This window comes from Rana temporaria, chromosome 13, assembly GCF_905171775.1.
Source record: "Rana temporaria chromosome 13, aRanTem1.1, whole genome shotgun sequence".
Classification (NCBI taxonomy): domain Eukaryota; kingdom Metazoa; phylum Chordata; class Amphibia; order Anura; family Ranidae; genus Rana; species Rana temporaria.
In genome coordinates this window covers 95,809,955-95,832,154 of record NC_053501.1, presented here as the reverse complement: position 1 = coordinate 95,832,154, position 22,200 = coordinate 95,809,955, and the positions used below count along the sequence as shown (strand labels likewise).

The 22,200-nt window shown below is 41.6% G+C and overlaps 1 protein-coding gene across 2 annotated transcripts in view; it reads right to left on the bottom strand.

The window, feature by feature from the left end:
• Nucleotides 1-22,200, bottom strand: part of LOC120920941 (SLAM family member 5-like) — a 126,530-nt gene that overhangs the window by 23,723 nt on the left and 80,607 nt on the right. For both annotated transcript variants that reach the window (XM_040333398.1, XM_040333399.1), the window contains exons 2-3: nucleotides 18,787-19,095; nucleotides 9,686-9,970 (exon numbers count right to left, since the gene is read on the bottom strand). In XM_040333398.1, coding sequence (XP_040189332.1) covers nucleotides 9,686-9,970; nucleotides 18,787-19,095 — 594 coding nt within the window. The remainder of the gene's footprint in view (nucleotides 1-9,685; nucleotides 9,971-18,786; nucleotides 19,096-22,200) is intronic.

Sequence of the window (22,200 nt, the reverse complement as noted above, 5' to 3'; positions counted from 1 at the left end):
TGGGACCATTGTCATTTTCACAGCAAAAAATGCATTTAAAATGCATTGTTTATTGTGAAAATGACAGTTGCAGTTTGGGAGTTAACCACAGGGGGCGCTGAGGGGGTTGTGTGTTCCCTGAAGTGTGTTTACAACTGTAGGGGGGTGTGGCTGTAGGTGTGATGTCATCAATTGTGTCCCCCTATAATATGGATGACATGATCGATGACGGAGCCACAGTGAAGAACGGGGAAGCCGTGTTTACACACGGCTCTCCCCGTTCTTCAGCTCCGGGGACCGATCACGGGAGTCCAGCGGCGATCGGGTCCGCGAGTCCCACAGTCACAGAGCTTCGGACTGGGCTTAAAGGACAACGTACCTATACGTTGATGTGCCCAGCCGTGCCATTCTGCTGAAGTATATCAGCGTGAAGGGGTCCTTAAGTGGTTAAAGGCGACGTACAGGTACATGCATGTGCCCAGCCGTGCCATTCTGCCGTTGTATATGTGCAGGAGGCGGTCCTTAAGTGGTTAAAGTGGGCATAAACTCAAATATTTAAGCTTTGCTATATTAAAAGAAATGTTTTTTTAAACATGTCAGTCGTGCCTCAGCAGTTCTCTAAAAAAAAGAAAAAAAATTACATTTTGTCTTGGAAATTCCTCCTGAAAGATTAATTCCTGATATATCAGTGAGTCTAGACACATTTCTACCTACAGCCTAATAATTTATATCTACAGTATGAGATCTAAGACGCTGCTGCCTCTGACTGCTAGTCTTAGGAGATTTGATGTGAAATTTGATGTGAAATTTAATGTCCGAATTCTTCTTGCTGGAGTTCCTGACGTGAGGAAGCAAAGCCCTGCCTCTACCAAGATGGCACCCCCACATAGAGAGACAGTGCAGAAGAAGGTATGGTAGGTCAGTAATGGGAAAAGATCAGCTGCAGGGGGACCATAGGCAAAACTATTGACAATCCATTTTGTGGCATGGAGAAAATTAGTAGAAGTTGGCGCCTGCCTGGCAAATACTATTTCAGTAAGTGTAAAAATAAATACATAAATATATAAGTGTGCTTCCAGTGGCGTGCTAAGAAATTATAAAACAATAAATATTAAATGATAATACAGGATAAAATATTCCAATAGTGCAAGTGAAGGTGCTAATTATAACAAAATTACAGTGAACAGTCCATGTGCAACTATATTATCAAAAAAGTGCTGGATGTCGCATAAAAAGTGCTTTGTGTCTTCATTCCGAGAGTGCTGGATGTTGCATAAAAAGTGCTTTGTGCCAGTTTCAACACTGTTGCCGTGTTCCACACAGTGCTCCCTTCTTTTGTGCTCCGATATGGCCCGCACTCACCAGATCCTACACTCCCTCTTGGGGTGAAAAGCTTTCACAGTGTATGCCCTGTGCTGCACTCTGGCAATTTCTCATCCCCCTGTGTTCCTCTTCAATTTCCAATGTTAATTCATATGCAAAGAGAGAGGGATTCCAATAGTGTGATACCATCAAAAAAGCATTTGCCTTTATTGTTAAAAACTGGGTACTCACAATTTGGCAGATTAAAACAAGTGGTAGAAAGATCGTATTTTCGGAAGTGTGTCGTGACAGCGTCTGTTCGCTCGACCGGTTTCGTCATCAGACGTCGTCTGGAGCCTACAGACCGCCACTTTTACTTCCTATTTATCATCACATTGCGTCCTATGCTACGGCCGCCATTTTCCTTTCGATTTTGAGGACCGAAGTCCATTTGCTTGGATGCCTATGGACGGCGGCCATCTTTGGTAAGATTTTACAGACTGAAGACTAATATAGTCTTCGTCATCGAATTCCAATTTTAAAACGGAGGCATTGTGACTTTTATACAAAACAAAGGCATATAAAAACAATACGAAGGTATATAAAAACATGTAGAAACGAATAAAAACCTTCTTATTTCACAGAATTTGAAAACGAGCAACGATGAATTTATGGGTTGTAAAACACATTTCTAAATATATGAGGTCTATGGATATGCTGAGAGACATATTTTGTGTGATACTGCTTTACTGCCTATCAGTGGCCATCTATAATAGCATATATTTATGTGATAAAAATGAAAATAAATAATATTATTAATTGAATTAAAATTATATATATATATATATATATATATATATATATATATATATATATATATATATATATATATATATATATATATATATATATATATATATTTATATATATATATATATATATATATATAAATATAAATAATAATAATAATAATAATAATTGAAAAAATAAAAAAAATAGTATGTTTTGGGGGTAGGAGGTTGTACTCATTAAAATGGTGGAGTTAGTGCAGTATATATAAAATAAAAATAATAATAAAAGTGATTCAGATGTTAACTTATTAATAATATTCTGAAGGTGGAATGAGGAAATTATAATGGCCTATAAAAATTGATTCTGTTAAAAATTGAAAATAAAAAATAATTAAAAATTAAAAATTTGAAATTTAAGTGAAGTGATTATTAATGAAGAAGAATTTAAAGTTTTAGATTTGGGATTAAAATATTTCCCTGATAAGGAACTAAACAAGTTCAAAACCTACATAGATCTACAGAAATTTATAAGAAAAATTAACATAAATAATTTTTTTGCAAATAAGGAATGCAAACAAGGAAGTAGTTCTTCCATAAACATTCCAGTCTGAGAAACAATTCTACCTTCAATCCCAAAATGCAACAAAATTAAAGTTTAATAGTCTTCAGAAAAATGGTGGAAGAACATATTAGAAATCTAAAAGTAAACAAATCTAAACGTAACAATATCTGGAAGATGATCAAAGAGATTGAAAAAAAAAAAGAACATAATTATTAGACCCGCTGACAAGGGGGGTGGACTGGTAATTCTTAATAAACAAGATTTTGAATTAGAAATGAATAAACTTCTGAATGTCCCAGACACATACAAAAAACTGAAGTCGAATCCATCAAGAGAATATGAAAAGAAATTAAAGGCCTTTGTTAAGAAAGGAGAAGACATGGGCATTCTTACAAAAAATGAAGCCAAGTTTCTTACTCCGGAGGCAGCAAAGACTCCGGTCATATACTATGTTCCTAAGATACACAAGGATCAGAATAATCCACCGGGAAGACCAATTATAAGCGGGATCGACTCGCTATTCTCGAGATTAGGAGCTTATATAGATGGATTTTTACAACCATCAGCAGACAACTAATCAACGAATTGAAAAATGTGGAGGTGGAGGAAAATGACATATTAGTTACAATTGATGTAAATTCATTGTACACCAACATACATGTGTTGAATGGGCCCTATGTAATCAGACCAACATGAAAGAAGAACATATACGGTACATCATAGAAGGCCTGATGATGGCAATGAGTCATAACTATTTTTGGCATAAAGGGGAATTTTTTACCCAAACCAAAGACGTGGCAATGGGGGCTAAATATGCCCCCAGTGTAGCTAACATCTTCTTAAATCATTGGGAGGTCGAACAGATACATAGTACCCAAAGGACAAATCTTGTCACTGCAATGATGGAAGCGCGCCTTGCATCCCATTTATATAGGCATCACCGTCCCATCATGCTCCGGCAGGTACCCACGTGGTGGGTGCCTACCCACGTGCACCCACCACGTGGGTACCTACCGGAGCATGATGGGACGGTGATGCCTATATAAATGGGATGCAAGGCGCGCTTCCATCATTACAGCGACAACAGGCGACGAGTCAACATCGGAAGAGGGGAGAAGAACAGAAGACCCTGACGTCACAGAAGACCGCGCCGGCTGCCTGTTTGAAATCGAGCTAACACACAAACATAGCAGGCAGCCAGCGCTGAAGAAGAAGGCACCGGACATCTGCAGAAGAACCGGGGTTCGCCGAGTCAACAGCGGAAGAGGGGAGAAGATGGAAGAAGCCCCCCGGAGTCCGGAGAAGCCCCCCCCGGAGAGCGGAGAAGACCCCCGGAGAGTGGAAGACCCCCGGAGAGTGGAAGACCCCCGGAGAGCGGAAGAAGAAGCCCCCCCTGCTAATTGAGCTAATAACGAAGACAGGGGGGGCATCCGGAGCAGAATAATAAAATATTTTAAAAAGCCTTGTGTTGTGTGTTTACTAACTAACTTTTTGCCTACAGGTGAATGGATAGGGGTACGATGTACCCCATATCCATTCACTTAGGGTGGGGGGCCGGTATCTGGGGGCCCCCTTATTTGAGGGGACTCCCAGATTCCGATAAGCCCCCGCCCGCAGACCCCGACAACCAATGGCAAGGGTTGTCGGGAAGAGGTCCTGTCCTCATTAACATGGGGACAGGGTGCTCTGAGGTGGGGGGGCCCATAGTGCACCCCCCTGCCCCAGAGTACCCAACCCCCCCATGTTGAGGGCATGCGGCCTGGCACGGCTCAGGAGGGGGGGGGCCGCTCGCTCGTCCCCACTCCCTTCCTGACCGGCCGGGTAGCGTGCTTTGGATACGGGTCTGGTATGGATTGTAGGGGGACCCCCTACGTCGATTTTTCGGCGTAGGGGGGTCTCCTTACAACCCATACCAGACCTAAGGGCCTGGTATGCTCCTGGGGGGGGAACCCATGCCGGTTTTTTCTTTGAAAATTGGCATGGAGTTCTCCCTCAGGAATGCATGCCGAGCGACGCTGTCATTTTTTTTTTTTTTTCCCGACGCAACTTTTTTAAGCCGTCGCGATCCTAAAAACTCGGCGTAACGTAAATTCGCGCATGCGCAGTACGGCCGGTGCGGGAGCGCGCCTCATTTAAATGGGACTCGCCCCATTTGAATAGGAACGCCTTGCGCCGGCGGAATTTTAGTTACACAGCCTGAAATTTCTAGATAAGTGCTTTGTGGATCGGGCACTTAGGTAGAAACTTTAAGGCAGTGTAACTTAAATGGGATTTTTTAAGTTACGCCAGGTTTTTGTGGATCTGGCCCAAGGATCTTGAAACCATAATAAAAAAAACACTGGCCCATTCTACAAATCAGACAAAACCCTGAAAACCGTAATACCTAACAGGCCTTCTTTCATTTACAGAAAGGCACCAAATCTTAGAAACCGACTCGTGCATAATGCACTGGACCCTCCTAAACAGATCAAAATCTTTAAGAACCTAAAAGGGTTCCATACGTGTGGTACATGTCTCCCCTGCAGGGTGAGCAAAAAAACTGACAAGAAAAAAAGTTGATTTCACCTCCACAGCAAATGGATCAAGACACCATATAAAGCAGCTAATAACATGCAACAGTACACATGTGACGTATGTCATTGAATGCCCATGTAAAAAACAATATGTAGGAAGAACTACAAGGGAACTGCTTATCAGGATCCGTGAACATATTGCCAATATAAAGAAAGGGTTCAACAAACATAGTGTATCAAGACATTTTAGGGACCACCATAACAGAGATCCCACATACATGACATTTTATGCAATTGACAAGATATAAGGACATTGGAGAGGAGAAAATAAAAAAAATTAAAATATCACAAAACAAAACCAGATAGATTTTTGAGCTCGATACCCTACAACCCTCGGGTATGAATATAGATTTGGACTTAAACTGCTTCCTGACCAGTTTCTAATTTTTTTTTTTCAATTTTTTTTTTTTTTTAACAGAATCAATTTTTATAGGGCATTATAATTTCCTCCATCCAACTTCAAAATATTATTAATAAGTTAACATCTGAATCACTTGTATTATTATTTTTATTTTATATGTACTGCACTTACTCCACCATTTTAATGAGTACAACCTTCTACCCCCAGAAAATACACATTATTTCAATTATTTCAATTAGCTCTACTTTATTTTTTATATATATATTAATTCAATGAATAATATTATTTATTTGAATTTTTATCACATAAGTATATGCTATTATAGATGGCCACTGATAGTCAGTGAAGCTGTATCACACAAAATATGTCTCTCAGCATATCCATAGACCTCCTATATATTTAGATATGTGTTTTACAACCCATAAATTCATCGTTGCTCGTTTTCAAATTCTGTGAAATAAGCAGGTTTTTATTTGTTTCTACATACCTTCGTATTGTTTTTATATGCCTTTGTTTTGTATAAAAGTAAGTCAAAATGCCTCCGTTTTAAAATTGGAATTCGATGACGAAGACTATATTAGTCTTCAGTCTGTAAAATCTTACCAAAGATGGCCGCCGTCCATAGGCATCCAAGCAAATGGACTTCGGTCCTCAAAATCGCAAGGAAAATGGCGGCCGTAGCATAGGACGCAATGTGATGATAAATAGGAAGTGAAAGTGACGGTCTGTGCGTTCCAGACGACGTCTGATGACGAAACCGGTCGAGCGAACAGCCGCTGTCACGACACACTTCCGAAAATACGATCTTTCTACCGCTTGTTTTAATTTGCCAAATTGTGAGTACCCAGTTTTTAACAATAAAGGCAAATACTTTTTTGATGGTATCACACTATTGGGATCCCTCTCTCTTTGCATATGAATTAACGTTGGAAATTGAAGAGGAACACAGGGGGATGAGAAATTGCCAGAGTGCAGCACAGGGCATACACTGTGAAAGCTTTTCACCCCAAGAGGGAGTGTAGAATCTGGTGACTGCGTGCCATTTAAGAGCACAAAAGAAGGGGGCACTGTGTGGAATGTGGCAACAGTGTTGAAACTGGTACAAAGCACTTTTTATGCAACATCCAGCACTCTCTGAATGAAGACACAAAGCACTTTTTATGCGACATCCAGCACTTTTTTGATAATATAGTTGCACATGGACTGTTCACTGTAATTTAATTATAATTAGCACCTTCACGTGCACTATTGGAATATGTTATCCTGTATTATCATTTATATATTGTTTTATAATTTCTTAGCACGCCACTGGAAGCACACTTATATATTTATTTATTTATTTTTACACTTACTGAAATAGTATTTGCCAGGCAGGCGCCAACTTCTACAAATTTTCTCCATTCCATTCATTACCCCACCTAGGTGGGATAAACACGTAGAGGCAGCCACCTTCAAACAATTCCTTTAACTATCACTTAATTTCTACATGAACCAGATTTACTAGGTTCTGGTTTTATCAATACATTTTTGGCTGCACATATATTTATCACCTGGTTCTGTTGCGCCGATTCATTTTACATTTTCAATTCATTTTGTGGGGCTTACTATGGTAGGCAACACAAATTACTGTGCTGAAGACAGACAGAAGTTTTTGCTTTATACAGCCATATGTACTAGTGCAATTTATAACAACCAAGTGAAAGATATAACACAAACATATCAGAAAAAAATAAAACAAAATCAAAAACAGAATCACTGAGTTGGAAAAAGGATCACCCCCTTATGTCAGTATTTTGGTGAACCACCCTTTGTTTTAATTCCAACCTTTAGTCTGTTGGGATTTGTCTCTACTAGCTTTGCACATCTATACTTTGCAATATTTGCCCACTCTTCTTGGCAGAAATGCTTATTTTTTGTTTTTAATGTGATGATGACCTTTTGTGGACTGCAGTGTTCAAGTCATTCCACAGATTTTCAGTCTGGTTTAGGCTGGGTTCACACTACTACACTACTTTCATCCTACTTTGCTCTGTGTTCAATGTTTCCCTATGAGAGCGTCTTGTAGCGTCCTACACAAGTCGGTCCGACTTTGAAAATGCTCCCTGTACTACTTTTGGTCCTACATTGATCCTACTTCAGGCCCATTGAATATCATTGAGGCTGGGGCTGAGGCTGGGTTCACACTACTACACTACTTTCATCCTACTTTGCTCTGCTACATTGGTCCTACATTTATCCTACATTGGTCCTACATCCATCCTACTTTCATGAACAGGATCCTACTTTGGTCCGACTTCAATGATATTCAATGGGCCTGAAGTAGGATCAATGTAGGACCAAAAGTAGTACAGGGAGCATTTTCAAAGTCGGACCGACTTGTGTAGGACGCTACAAGATGCTCTCATAGGGAAACATTGAACACAGAGCAAAGTAGGATGAAAGTAGTGTAGTAGTGTGAACCCTGCCTTAGGTCTGAACTCTGACTTGGCCATGCAAGGACATTCAGCTTTTTTTCCTTCAACCACTGTGTGTGGACTGTTTTCGCTGTGTGCTTTGGGTTATTTTCATGTTGGAAGGTAAACCTTCTCCCCATTGACAACTTTCTTGCAGAGGGCAGCAGATTTTCCTCAAGAATTTGATGGTATTTTGCCCCATACATTTTTCTTCTATCCTGACTAGGGATGAGTTCGACTCGAACATTGGCTGTTCGCCCATTCGGCAAACAGCGAACAATTTGGGGTATTCGCGGCAAATTCATAAGGAGAAAGCCGGGGGTTACCCAATGGCGTGGATGGGTGACCCCGTCCCCTCTTATGCGTCATAGGGGTTTCGTTCCTCGCTGGAGAATGGAGCGTCCCTGGAGAATGGATCATCGTTGGACATCGAGAGATGGGATACATTGCTGGAATTTTTTCTTTTTTTTAAATAAAAGACTTTACAATTTTCACACTTTTTCTTTGTGGAATGGTAGCGGTACAATGTACCTATTACCAATTCACATGAGGGAAGGCTAAAACTGGCTAAAACAAAAACTGTGTCTGTCTTCATTTCAGGCTGCAAAACAATACCTTGAGAAATTAAACAAACAAAAAAAAATGGCAATAGGGCTTGGAAGCTGAAATATGGGAACATATAAAATTAATGGATGCAATTATGGGTTTATTAAAAATGTAGCAATATGATTACATTTACTGAAGGTACAACATTTAGCAACATATCACATTGCTATAATTTTTTTATGTGAATTATAAACTGAAGGACTTATGAATAAATGGTTGTGGAACGAATCATTTGAGTTTCCATTATATCTTATGGGAAAATTTGCTTTGATATACAAGTGCTTTGGATTACAAGCATGTTTCTGGAACAAATTATGCTCGCAAGCCAAGGTTTTACTGTAATTCTATAACACATAATTTCATAAGAGGGAACTAGGGACAGGTAGGGGCATCTAGTGGTAGAAATTGAGAGCTACACCAGAAATCTCACGATTGGGAAACAATGGGAGACTAACACCCCCTTAAAAGTTTTTGCTCTCTGCCTACCCTGTTTTGAGTATAACTTCCAGAGTTCAGTCCCTCTTTAAAGGAGTTGTAAAGTAAAAAAAAAATTCACCTTATAGGCAATCTATGCATTAAGGTGAAAAAACATCTGATGCTGCAAGCCCCCCCCCCCCTGAGCCCCCGTTATACTTACCTGACTGTCAATCACATCCAGTGACGCGGCGCACCGAGGGGCGGGGGGGGGGGGTTAGACAGTGATCTGCTATGGCCACTCGCTGTATCACGGGAGCGCGCCCGCAATTACTCACCGCCATGCTCTCTCTCTCTCGCATGACTGTGGTCAGTACTTGCGGGGAGGACCAGAGACAGCCGCAGAGGGACCCCAGAAGACGTGGATCGGGGCCACTCTGTGCAAAACGAACTGCACAGTGGAGGTAAGTATAACATGTTTGTTATTTTAAAGGAAAAAAATATTCCTTTACGAACCCTTTAAAGAACCCTGCTTACAATTGCTGTGGACCTCACCCACCTCTTCCACTTCTTCTATTATATTGTTAAATGAAAAGTGTTCTCTAAGTTCCTGATCTGTTACCTACCTTTGGGAACACTCTCACCTTCTTTATTATCTGAACAGATCTTCAGCACAGAGACGTTCTTCAGGTCAGCGGGGTTTTGTACTGTACACAGAAACTCCCTATCCCAGGAGTCATTCATCAATGTTATCTGGATTGTGTCTCCAGAATTATTATAAAGCTGATAAGTGGAATTTTTGTGTCTGTATTTCCAGGTATAGGACAATGATGATTTGTTTGTTGGGGTAAAACAATTAAGGGTTGCATTGCACCAGTCATTAGTCTTTTTCCTTTCTGCAATTCTTATAGTTGGGGTAAGAACAGGTTCTGTAAAGAAGAGAAAACATACATTAGATATATTTTATATGTTTTTAACCACTTGCTTACTGGGCACATATACCCCCTTCCTGCCCAGGCGAAATTTCAGCTTTCGGCACTGTGCCGCTTTAACTGACAATTGCGCGATAATGCGACGTGACTCCCAAACAAAATTGACCTTTTTTTCCCACAAATAGAGCTTTCTTTTGGTGGTATTTGATCACCTCTGCGGTTTTTATTTTTTGCGCTATAAACAAAAAAAGAGTGACAATTTTGAAAAAAAAAACACAATATTTTTTACTTTTTGTTATAAAAAATATCCAATTTTTTTTTAAAAATGTTTTTTTTTTCTCAGTTTAGGTTGATACGTATTCTTCTACATATTTTTTGAAAAAAAAAAAAAAAAACACAATAAGCATATAGTGATTGGTTTGGGCAAATGTTATAGCGCCTACAAAATAGGGGACAGAATTATGACGACATTTTTTTTTTTTTACTAGTAATGGTGGCGATCTGCGATTTTTAGTGTGACTGCGACATTACGGCGGACACATCGGACACTTGACACATTTTTGTTACCATTTACATTTATACAGCGAACAGTGCTATAAATATGCACTGATTACTGTATAAATGTGACTGGCAGGGAAGGGGTAACACTAGGGGGCGAGGAAGGGGTTAAATGTGTTCCCTGCCAGTGATTCTAACTGTGGGGGGAGGGAACTGACTGGGGGAGGTGACCGATCTGTGTCCCTATGTACAAGGGACACAGCATCAGTCTCCTCTCCCTGACAGGAAGTGGATCTGTGTGTTTACACACACAGATCCACGTCCTTGGCTGTGTAACGGCCGATCGCGGGTACCTAGCAGACATCGCGGCCGCCAGGCACGCAAATCGGCACCGCAGTGACGCACCGGGCACGCGCCCCCCCAGTGGTTGGAGGAACCAAAGACGTCAATAGACGTCCTCCTGGCATTGTAGAGCCACATTGTGGCCGTCATTTTACAATGCCAGGGCTCCAAGTGGTTAAAGAAAGGTTTTAACCTCCCAATGCTGTATTTTGGTTTAGGCCAACAAGACCCAGGCCTAGGGCAGCACTTTGCAGGGGGGGCAGCATAAAAAGAGTCCCCGCCGGCTTGCGCTACACTTTTAGTGCCTCGCCAGTCTTATGAGCTGGACTGGGCCGCAAGACAAATTGGTCTGGCGCCTCCATAAAGCGACTGCACTGCACACAAGGGACACTGACATGGTCACCTATACCTGGCAGGTAGGTAGTAGGACTCTCCTGCAATCCTTTGCTTGTGTCAGTTGTACATATTAGGGAATCATAATTTTATTTCTGTTGATTGCTGATGAGAAAAATAAACAGATGGATTTATTTGTTCCTGCCCCCAATCCTTCCTTTGCTCGCTGCCTGGACCACATACCTCCATCACTGTGCTATATGTTTTCTGCTACACCACTGGCATGGTTATATCCTCTTAGTCCTCTATACATTTTGTAGAAATTTGTGCTTAAAGTAGAACTATAGGCAACACTTTGTTTTCAATTTTGGATATAGTAAGTGATGTTTATAGCCCCTGTTAATTTTTTTTTTTTTTTTTTGCCATGCATTCATTTCCTGCCCCATAGCCAAAACAGGAAGTAAAAGGAAATCTCTGCAGATTAAGAAAATCCCCCCCCCCCCCAGGGCCCCCAGAACTAGTGTCCCCACTGGAAAATTTCAGGGCAGGTCTTCAACAGGAAGGGGTGTGACCTTGACCGTAGGGGTGGATCATATTTAAATTAGGGGTTGCACAAATTTAGTCAGGCCTAGGGCTGCATAAAACCTAAATACACCCCTGTAACCTCCATTTTATAAAGTAAAGAAATTAACATGTTTTGGAATAGTAAAATATAAACAATACATACATATGCCTGCTTACTAGTGATAACAGCTTAAAGGAGTCATTTATCATGCAAAGGGGTGAAAGGGAACTTCAACAGAGTAAGAGGAATAGCTGCTCAACCGTACAGACTGCCCAAGGTTGAAAGGACCCATGCGCTGGCTGGAGTGTCTCCACACTCTGACAATGATCAATGCAACAAAATGAAGATACTGTAGCAATTGGGTGTCATCCATGGATATAAATATTTATTGACTACAGCACAAAGGGCTAACACGTTTCGGCTACATAGTCTTATTAATAGCACAATAGAAAAAACTGAAAGAACAGCTGGACTCAGTAAAATGTCATAAAAATTATAAATATGAATTATAAAATAAATTCATATAACCGTTACCAAGATAATTTAACACAGACATTCAGTTACGAGAGAAAAAGGAGGCTCCCAGTCCCCTATACTATAAAAAAATAAAAATAAAAGTAAAACAAAAAATTATCCGTCAAAATCCATTCCTATATTCCAAGTTCTTAAAGGGGTTGTAAAGTAAGGTGACCAGATTTTTAAAAGTAAATCCGGGGACATATTTTTTTTACTAGTAATGGCGGCAATCAGCGACTCTCTGCCCGTCGCCACCACCGCCCGCCTCACAGCCTGTCAAGTCTTATGCTCCGGGCTACTACTGGGTGGGGAGCGGAGGAAGATCATTCCGCCAGGGAAGGCAAGGAGATAAGCAGACAGGCGGCTGGCCAGGACTTGAGCCAAGGCAGAAGAACATGGAGTTGAATACGCATGCACCTGAAACTAAAGAAATATTCCCTCCGCTCCAACCAGCACATGATCATCAGAAAGGGGCACAGATAATGAAAATAAATACACCCACCTAAGCTAGTATTTGTGGCGAAGCGGGGGGGGGGGGGGGTGTAATTCAGATTTTTTTTATTCTGCATTGACTGTCTTTGAAATTGCTCCAGCACCTATTCAAATCCAATACGGGGACAAAACCCGGGGACAGACTTGGTCCAGGGACAGTGTCCTCAATCCAAGGGCTGTGAGGCGGGCGGCGACGGGCAGAGAGTGCTGATTGTTGCCATTACTAGTAAAAAAAAATATGTCCCCGGATTTCATTTAAAAAATCTGGTCACCTGACTTCCGTTTTCTGGGGAGAGTGACCTAAGCATGGCGGAGTGAGAGTGCTGGAAACGAAAACTTAGGGTATCGTTGTGCACTCTCTAGCAGACCGTCAACGTTCGGAAGCCCCACGTAGTCCATGTCGCGGCGGTGGAAGAGCACAGAAAAGAGCACAGGAGTGCCATATACTCCCAGCCATTCATATATCACACGATACCTGACGGTAAAAAAGGATCTGTCACACTCCGAGGATGGCGGTATCAGCATGGTCTTGACGCGGGAGCCGATACCCGAGATATCCGTACAGGCACAGGTGCAGGTGATCTTACCCTCACAGACCGGAGGAACGACCAGGTTGGATGGTGAAGTACAAGCGGAGCCCTCGGTAATGGTCCCGACAGCTATCAATGAAGACGTACAGGTATGCCTACACAATACGCGGGATACACAGACACTGGTACAGGGGATGGAGCCAGACATCAGACAGCTGAGTCTGCTCATTCAGGCTCTCCCCACTAAAGAGGACATACAGAGGCTACTGGCCAGTATAACGGGGGCACTGAGAGAAAAAATGGAGGAGGTGCGTTCAAAGGTAGTGACGGTAGATCACAGAATGCTTAGCCTGGAAAAACAGCAGAGTACCTCTGATAACCGGCTAGAGATTCTGGAAGAAAAATTAGCCAAACAACATCAAAGATTAGTTATGCTACAATTACAGTCTGAGGAGGCTGAAAACAGGAGCAGAAGGAATAATATCCGGATTAAGGGGGTACCAGGGAATTTCCAGGGGCCCGTCCTAAGAGACACAGTCACGGCTATCCTAAATCGGGTGTTAAAGAACCCTCCAGACACCCTACTTGAGCTAGATCGGGTACATAAGGTACCCACTACTTAAAATCCTGGGCAAAGTAACCCACAAGATGTCCTGTGCAGGGTACATTTCTTTAGGGTTAAAGAGGACATACTCAGAGCAGCATGGAAAGAGGGAACCCTGAACTGGGAGGGGGGGGGAGAAATACAGATATACCCTGATCTGCGCAGGCAAACTAAAATTCGGAGACGCATGTTAAAGCCTTTGCTGGACTATCTGCTTAGTAAGGGGGCCACATATAGATGGGGGTACCCGTTGGCAGTTATTGTCAAAAGGGGAGGACAAAGTTTTCATTTGAAGGATCCCGTTCAGCTTCCGGAACTTTTTCATTTTTTGGGCGCAGAGGCCATAGAGGTCCCTAATTGGATAGATCTGCCAGTAATAATGGACCGTACCCCCCAACAGCAATAACTATCAGGGCAACGGGGTAGAAACAGACACAGCCCAGGAGACATATAGAATATATATATTCATCACAGGAGTGAGAAATGAAGGAAACATATTGAACAGAGATTTAAGGGAAGTTCCAGAGAGAAAGACAAAGCGTGTGAAGGGACAATATTTTTTGTATTTTTTTTGGTAATTTATTTTTTTCTGAAGATTTCTGAACCCAGAGTGTCAGGTGGGTTGGAATGTTCACCACGTCATGGCGGTGCAGATGAGCAGGTAAATCCAACCAGCCCCCTAGGGGGTCGTGCTACACTAGTGTAGGTAAATTTAGTTGGACTCCCCTGTAGGCATGGGTTAATTTGTTTAGGGGGCTGTTCAGTGCTTCAAAGGCTGTGGTTCTGTTACCTCCCCTTTCCACTTCTCCCTTTCTGCCCTCCCCACTTTCTGGATAGATCCAAAATCTATTGGGTGGAGGGACAGAGGCTGCAGACCGAATATTTATGAAGTTTTCACCAATCCCTGGGGAGGCAGGGCCCAGAAGGGGTGAAAAAAATCTATAAATACTCAGAAGCCTGGCAGTCTGGGAGCATAGCCTGGGGTTAAATTATGTGGAGGCGACCCCCATGGTGGGGGCTCTGCCCCTGGGGCAGAAGAAAGAGCAAGTGAGAGAGAGGCGGGATGTTTCAAGTCTTCATTCAGTAAAGTCTCAGTCAGGCTTAGCTGCGGACATCAAGCCAAGCCAGGAGCAGCTTGTTCAGCAGAGGGGCAATGACAGCAGCTATTCTTGACCTTGGGAAAGCTCATGGGGGACTACGTGAGTACAATCCAGCCTTTCACCCAAAGATAAGAGAGGACAGTGAAGTGCAATACCTGTCTGGAGCCTAGGGGACAGCTTAAAGCGGAGGTTCACCTTAAAACAATTATATACCATTCCAACCAGCATACTGCCGACATGTACAGTATGCTGTTTTTTTTTTCCGCTGTACATACCGTTTTATACTCGTTTTTCTTTTCAGACTCCCGTGGGGAATAGGCGTTACTATGAAGAGGCGTAGATGATTGACGTGCGGCTAAGGCGCGTCACGCGAACTGTTGTCGCAACGAAAACGAAAATAAAGCATTTGTTTATGTCGGATCTTTCAGTTTTCGGACTCTGCACATTTGTTCTCGTTTGTTAAATTGAAAGCGAAAATCCCATAAATTCGGACGAAAACAAATGCACATGTCTAGTTTATAGTGGGGTGCTCCTGGATGACCTGCACTTAAAGGGGAGGTTTACCCTAAAACAATTATATACCATTCCAACCAGCATACTGCTGACATGTACAGTATGCTTGCAGAAGTACTAATCACTGGCCCCCCTATTTAAGTACTGCCCTGCGCTTAGGATGGAACTGAAGGTCCAAGAGATAAAATCTGTCCAAATAAAACACCATATAAACAATAAAAGCAGCTGCTTAAATAAAATAGTCCATGTATAAAAGCAGAAAAATAAAAACCGCTCGTACAGAGCTAGTATAAAGTCCTGCAGCAGCGCTGCAAACCCCTGGTTTGATGTGTATGCTGTGTGTGATGACTCGATCAAAGAAAACAATAATATGTGCTCCAATCACCAATCAGGATTTCACCACGTGGGGGGATATGGGGTCCCCTTTGGGGAAAGAACTCACCAGATGGTTACTTTAAAACCGCGTATGATATAATGTATCGCTGTCAGATGGTGGATTGGAACAGCATACCCCTTTCCTCGATCACCGCATAGATTTTCACTCTCCAAGTAATAGCAGTTTATGTAAGGGAAGAAAACATCCACATAGCGCAATATAGTTTTGATGATATTTAATGTAACCCAAAACATACATGCGTATCCCCTTTAAAAACATGCGTACCAGATCAGTGAAATAGTCAGGCAAAATTGTATAATAGGTATGGGTGTTTGTGTCACTCTCACTGTTTCTCGGGACCCCTGAAGACCGCTTGGATATCTTTCCTGTGGCTTGCTTCCTGGTTCCCTTCCACGAGTGGAGCGCACAACGTCACTTCCGGTTTGGATGCTGGATAGCAACGCTCTGACGTTTCGTCCGTTCGGACTTCCTCTTAGAGCGCTAAGAGGAAGTCCGAACGGACGAAACGTCAGAGCGTTGCTATCCAGCATCCAAACCGGAAGTGACGTTGTGCGCTCCACTCGTGGAAGGGAACCAGGAAGCAAGCCACAGGAAAGATATCCAAGCGGTCTTCAGGGGTCCCGAGAAACAGTGAGAGTGACACAAACACCCATACCTATTATACAATTTTGCCTGACTATTTCACTGATCTGGTACGCATGTTTTTAAAGGGGATACGCATGTATGTTTTGGGTTACATTAAATATCATCAAAACTATATTGCGCTATGTGGATGTTTTCTTCCCTTACATAAACTGCTATTACTTGGAGAGTGAAAATCTATGCGGTGATCGAGGAAAGGGGTATGCTGTTCCAATCCACCATCTGACAGCGATACATTATATCATACGCGGTTTTAAAGTAACCATCTGGTGAGTTCTTTCCCCAAAGGGGACCCCATATCCCCCCACGTGGTGAAATCCTGATTGGTGATTGGAGCACATATTATTGTTTTCTTTGATCGAGTCATCACACACAGCATACACATCAAACCAGGGGTTTGCAGCGCTGCTGCAGGACTTTATACTAGCTCTGTACGAGCGGTTTTTATTTTTCTGCTTTTATACATGTACAGTATGCTGTTTTTTTTTTTCGCTGTACATACCGTTTTATACTTTTTTTTTCTCTTTTCAGACTCCCGCGGGGAATAGGCGTTCCTATGAAGAGGTGTAGATGATTGACGTGCGGCTATGGCGCGTCACGTATTCCGAAAATAGCCGGACTGGGACTCGGCTCTATACGGTGCCTGCGCACAGACTTGAAGCTGACTGCACAGGCGCCGTATATAGCCGAGTCCCAGTCTGGCTATTTTCGGAATACGTGACGCGCCATAGCCGCACGTCAATCATCTACACCTCTTCATAGGAACGCCTATTCCCCGCGGGAGTCTGAAAAGAAAAAAAAAGTATAAAACGGTATGTACAGCGAAAAAAAAACCCAGCATACTGTACATGTCGGCAGTATGCTGGTTGGAATGGTATATAATTGTTTTAGGGTAAACCTCCCCTTTAAGTGCAGGTCATCCAGGAGCACCCCACTATAAACTAGACATGTGCATTTGTTTTCGTCCGAATTTCTGGGATTTTCGCTTTCAATTTAACAAACGAGAACGAATGTGCAGAGTCCGAAAACTGAAAGATCCGACATAAACAAATGCTTTATTTTCGTTTTCGTTGCGACAACAGTTCGATATAGATAGGAGATTCGACATGACGCTGAGAATATCGATCTGTGTCAATCGAACCTGCGGTCGAATATGCCTAACCTTAGCTCTATTAGTCCAAGATTATTCTACATAGAGAGAAAAGATTCGACATAGAGACAATAGCAAAAAAGGTCAAATGTGTCTAACCTAACTCTATTATTCCAAGATTATTAGACATAGAGAGAAAAGATTTGACATGAAGATTCAACGAAGCAGTCGCCGCGAGCGGACATTTCCGGTCAAATGCTCTGCCCATAGGCTATAGAAGAATTCTAATGTTGGTTGACTAGTAATAATAATTTATAAATATAATTATTACTAGTCATACAACATTAGAATTCTTCTATAGCTTGTAGCGTAACATTCGATCGGAAATGTACGATTGCGGCGTCGTACAGTTTAGCTGCTCCGTCAAATCTTCTTAGAACATTCGACAGACACCATAAGCCTTCAATGACAGATTCGACCTTAATTATTTCGGATTTTCGGATTAATGCATTTTTTAACGAAACGAAATACATAAAAAACGAATTTCGGAAGTAACTAAATACATTTATTTTCGGACGAAAACGAAATTCCAAAACAAAATATTTCAGTGCGCACATGTCTACTGTATACAGTATCTCTACTTTGGGCCTGGAGCAGCCAGGTGCCGTTCAATACATCTAGGTGCTCTCTCTTCAATGTACCGTTGTTTTTGGAACTTTGTTGCTTTGCAAATTCTGCATTAACACTCCCATTGTTGCAGCTCAGTTCTCCAGTTTGGGATCAGATTAGCCAGAGACATTAGCAGGTCCTCATTTGTTGTTTGGAATGTACATTTCTTCAGGTTCTGGGTATCCCATGTACCACAATCCTTATCCAAGTTCATCATTCTACAATAAACCTTAAAACTAAAACCCCTAGTTTTTTTGGAGCCATTTGGAGTATGTGGAAGATTCCTGTTGCCTGGCTGTGGGTGCTGTGTGGGGGAAGAGACCTTAAACCCAGCGGCTCTTTGGGGGTAGGTAGAGTTACATAATAAATATGGTCATTGGTTTCTACTCTAAATTTGATAATACAGCATTTGGTGGATTGGTGTCTGTTACTCAGTGGCTTTTCATGTAAAGACCAGTGCTAAACACTTTGAATAATGAGGGGTTAAATGTGAATAGATGTAATACACAGATAATTACATACCATATACACTGAGGTTGTAGACTTTCTGATAGTTTGTGTTGTCAGTAAAAATTATAGTTCCAGTATACAGTCCACTGTCCTCCATTCTCAGATGTCCAATACTCAGCACTCTCCCATCATCCAATATCTCCAGTCTTCCTTTAAACTTTTTATCTATAATAATAAACTGATTATTTGTGTAAGTCGCCAATGGGGTTGTTTTGAAGTTCCAGGTTACTAGAAGTACAGGATCTGATGGACCTCCACTCAGTGACATTGGGATGGATTGGTTTATAAGACCATTCAGTATGATAGGGACATCCTCTCCTCCTGTATACACAAAAGAAAGAAAAAAACTAAGTGCAGGAACTGGTCAGTATTTAAATTAAATACACAGCCATTCGCCTTTTAATGATTTTTACAAATACATGTGAAATAAATGATGTTAATAACTCATAGATTAATGTTAATGTTTTCAAATATTGTATTTATGCCTAGTTTGTAATTATTTTATATATGTGTGTGTGTGTATATATATATATATATATATATATATATATATACACTAGCTGAATACCCGGCGTTGCCCGGTCTTCCTATCTTAACCTTTTGGGGAGGAAAATCATAGTAATATAAATATACCCATCTTTTATATAAGGGTGTAGGTAAGGGTTAATTTAACTGTCATATATTTTTACTTGGCATATAAGTAATATGTGTACCAGGTATTATTGAAATATCTCCAGGCGTACAGAAGTTATGTGGGAACATACATTTCCCATTGATTTGCATGGGACTTTAAACAAAAAACCCCGACCCTCACAAATGGGGGTAGTTAAGAGATAAATTAACTATCCTATAGTTTAAGTGGACATATAAGTAACATGTGACCCGTTTGGAAGTTATGAAGTAACATGTATTTCCCATAGAGTTGAATGGGACTTTAAAGAAAAACCCTGACCATGGCAAATGGGGGTGGGTAAGGGTTAAACCACCTATCCTATGTTTGTTGCTGACATATAAGTAACATGTGTGCCAAGTTTCATGTTAATATCTTTAGCCGTTTGGACGTGATGCTGGAACATACATACATACACACACACATGTTGAGTTATATATATATATATATATACAGTGATGAAAATAAGTATTTGAACACCCTGCTATTTTGCAAGTTCTCCCACTTGGAAATCATGGAGGGGTCTGAAATTGTTATCATAGGTGCATGTCCACTGTGAGAGACATAATCAAAAAAAAAAAATCCAGAAATCACAATGTATGATTTTTTTAACTATTTATTTGTATGATACAGCTGCAAATAAGTATTTGAACACCTGAGAAAATCAATGTTAATATTTGGTACAGTAGCCTTTGTTTGCAATTACAGAGGTCAAACGTTTCTTGTAGTTTTTCACCAGGTTTGCACACACTGGAGGAGGGATTTTGGCCCACTCCTCCACACAGATCTTCTCTACATCAGTCAGGTTTCTGGGCTCTCACTGAGAAACACGGAGTTTGAGCTCCCTCCAAAGATTCTCTATTGGGTTTAGGTCTGGAGACTGGCTAGGCCACGCCAGAACCTTGATATGCTTCTTACAGAGCCACTCCTTGGTTATCCTGGCTGTGTGCTTCGGGTCATTGTCATGTTGGAAGACCCAGCCTCGACCCATCTTCAAAGCTCTTACTGAGGGAAGGAGGTTGTTGCCCAAAATCTCGCAATACATGGCCCCGGTCATCCTCTCCTTAAAGCGGGGGTTCACCCTATAAAAAAAAAAAAAAAAAAAAAAAAATTCTTCTAGCATAAAATTCGGCATAGTAGCGCAAGCTACCGTATGCCTGTCTTAATTTTTTTATCCCCGTACTCACTGTTATATCGTACATAGAAGATTCCGACTGCCCACGGGGAATGGGCGTTCCAATCCAGACGGAAGGTGATTGACGGCCGGCTCTGGCGCGTCACGCTTCTCCGGAAATAGCCGAAATAGGCTTGGCTCTTCACGGCGCCTGCGCATAGTCTGTGCGCAGGCGCCGTGAAGAGCCGAGACCTACTCCGGCTGTCTTCGGGGAGCGTGACGTGCCAGAGCCGGCCGTCAATCACCCTCCCTCTTGAAAGGAACGCCCATTCCCCGCGGGCAGTCGAAATCTTCTATGTACGATATAACAGTGAGTACGGGGATAAAACAATTAAGACAGGCATACTGTAGCTCGCGCTACTATGCCGAATTTAATGCAAAAAAGTTGTTCTGCAGGGTGAAACACCCCTTTAATACAGTGCAGTCGCCCTGTCCCATGTGCAGAAAAACACCCCCAAAGCATGATGCTACCACCCCCATGCTTCACAGTAGGGATGGTGTTCTTGGGATGGTACTCATCATTCTTCTTCCTCCAAACACGGTTAGTGGAATTATGACCAAAAAGTTCTATTTTGGTCTCATCTGACCACATGACTTTCTCCCATGACTCCTCTGGATCATCCAAATGGTCATTGGCAAACTTAAGACAGGCCTTGACATGTGCTGGTTTAAGCAGGGGAACCTTCCGTGCCATGCATGATTTCAAACCATGACGTCTTAGTGTATTACCAACAGTAACCTTGGAAACGGTGGTCCCAGCTCTTTTCAGGTCATTGACCAGCTCCGCCCGTGTAGTCCTGGGCTGATTTCTCACCTTTCTTAGGATCATTGAGACCCCACGAGGTGAGATTTTGCATGGAGCCCCAGTCCGAGGGAGATTGACAGTCATGTTTAGCTTCTTCCATTTTCTAATGATTGCTCCAACAGTGGACCTTTTTTCACCAAGCTGCTTGGCAATTTCCCTGTAGCCCTTTCCAGCCTTGTGGAGGTGTACAATTTTGTCTCTAGTGTCTTTGGACAGCTCTTTGGTCTTGGCCATGTTAGTAGTTGGATTCTTACTGATTGTATGGGGTGGACAGGTGTCTTTATGCAGCTAATGACCTAAAACAGGTGCATCTAATTTAGGATAATAAATGGAGTGGAGGTGGACATTTTAAAGGCAGACTAACAGGTCTTTGAGGGTCAGAATTCTAGCTGATAGACAGGTGTTCAAATACTTATTTGCAGCTGTATCATACAAATAAATAGTTAAAAAAATCATACATTGTGATTTCTGGATTTTTTTTTTTTTGATTATGTCTCTCACAGTGGACATGCACCTACGATGACAATTTCAGACCCCTCCATGATTTCCAAGTGGGAGAACTTGCAAAATAGCAGGGTGTTCAAATACTTATTTTCATCACTGTATATATATATATATATATATATATATATATATATATATATATATATATATATATATATATATATATATATATATATATATATATACACATATATATATATATATATACACACACACACACACACAGGATTTTCTCATTAAATACACAGATTCCACTTTCTGCTTTGCATTGGT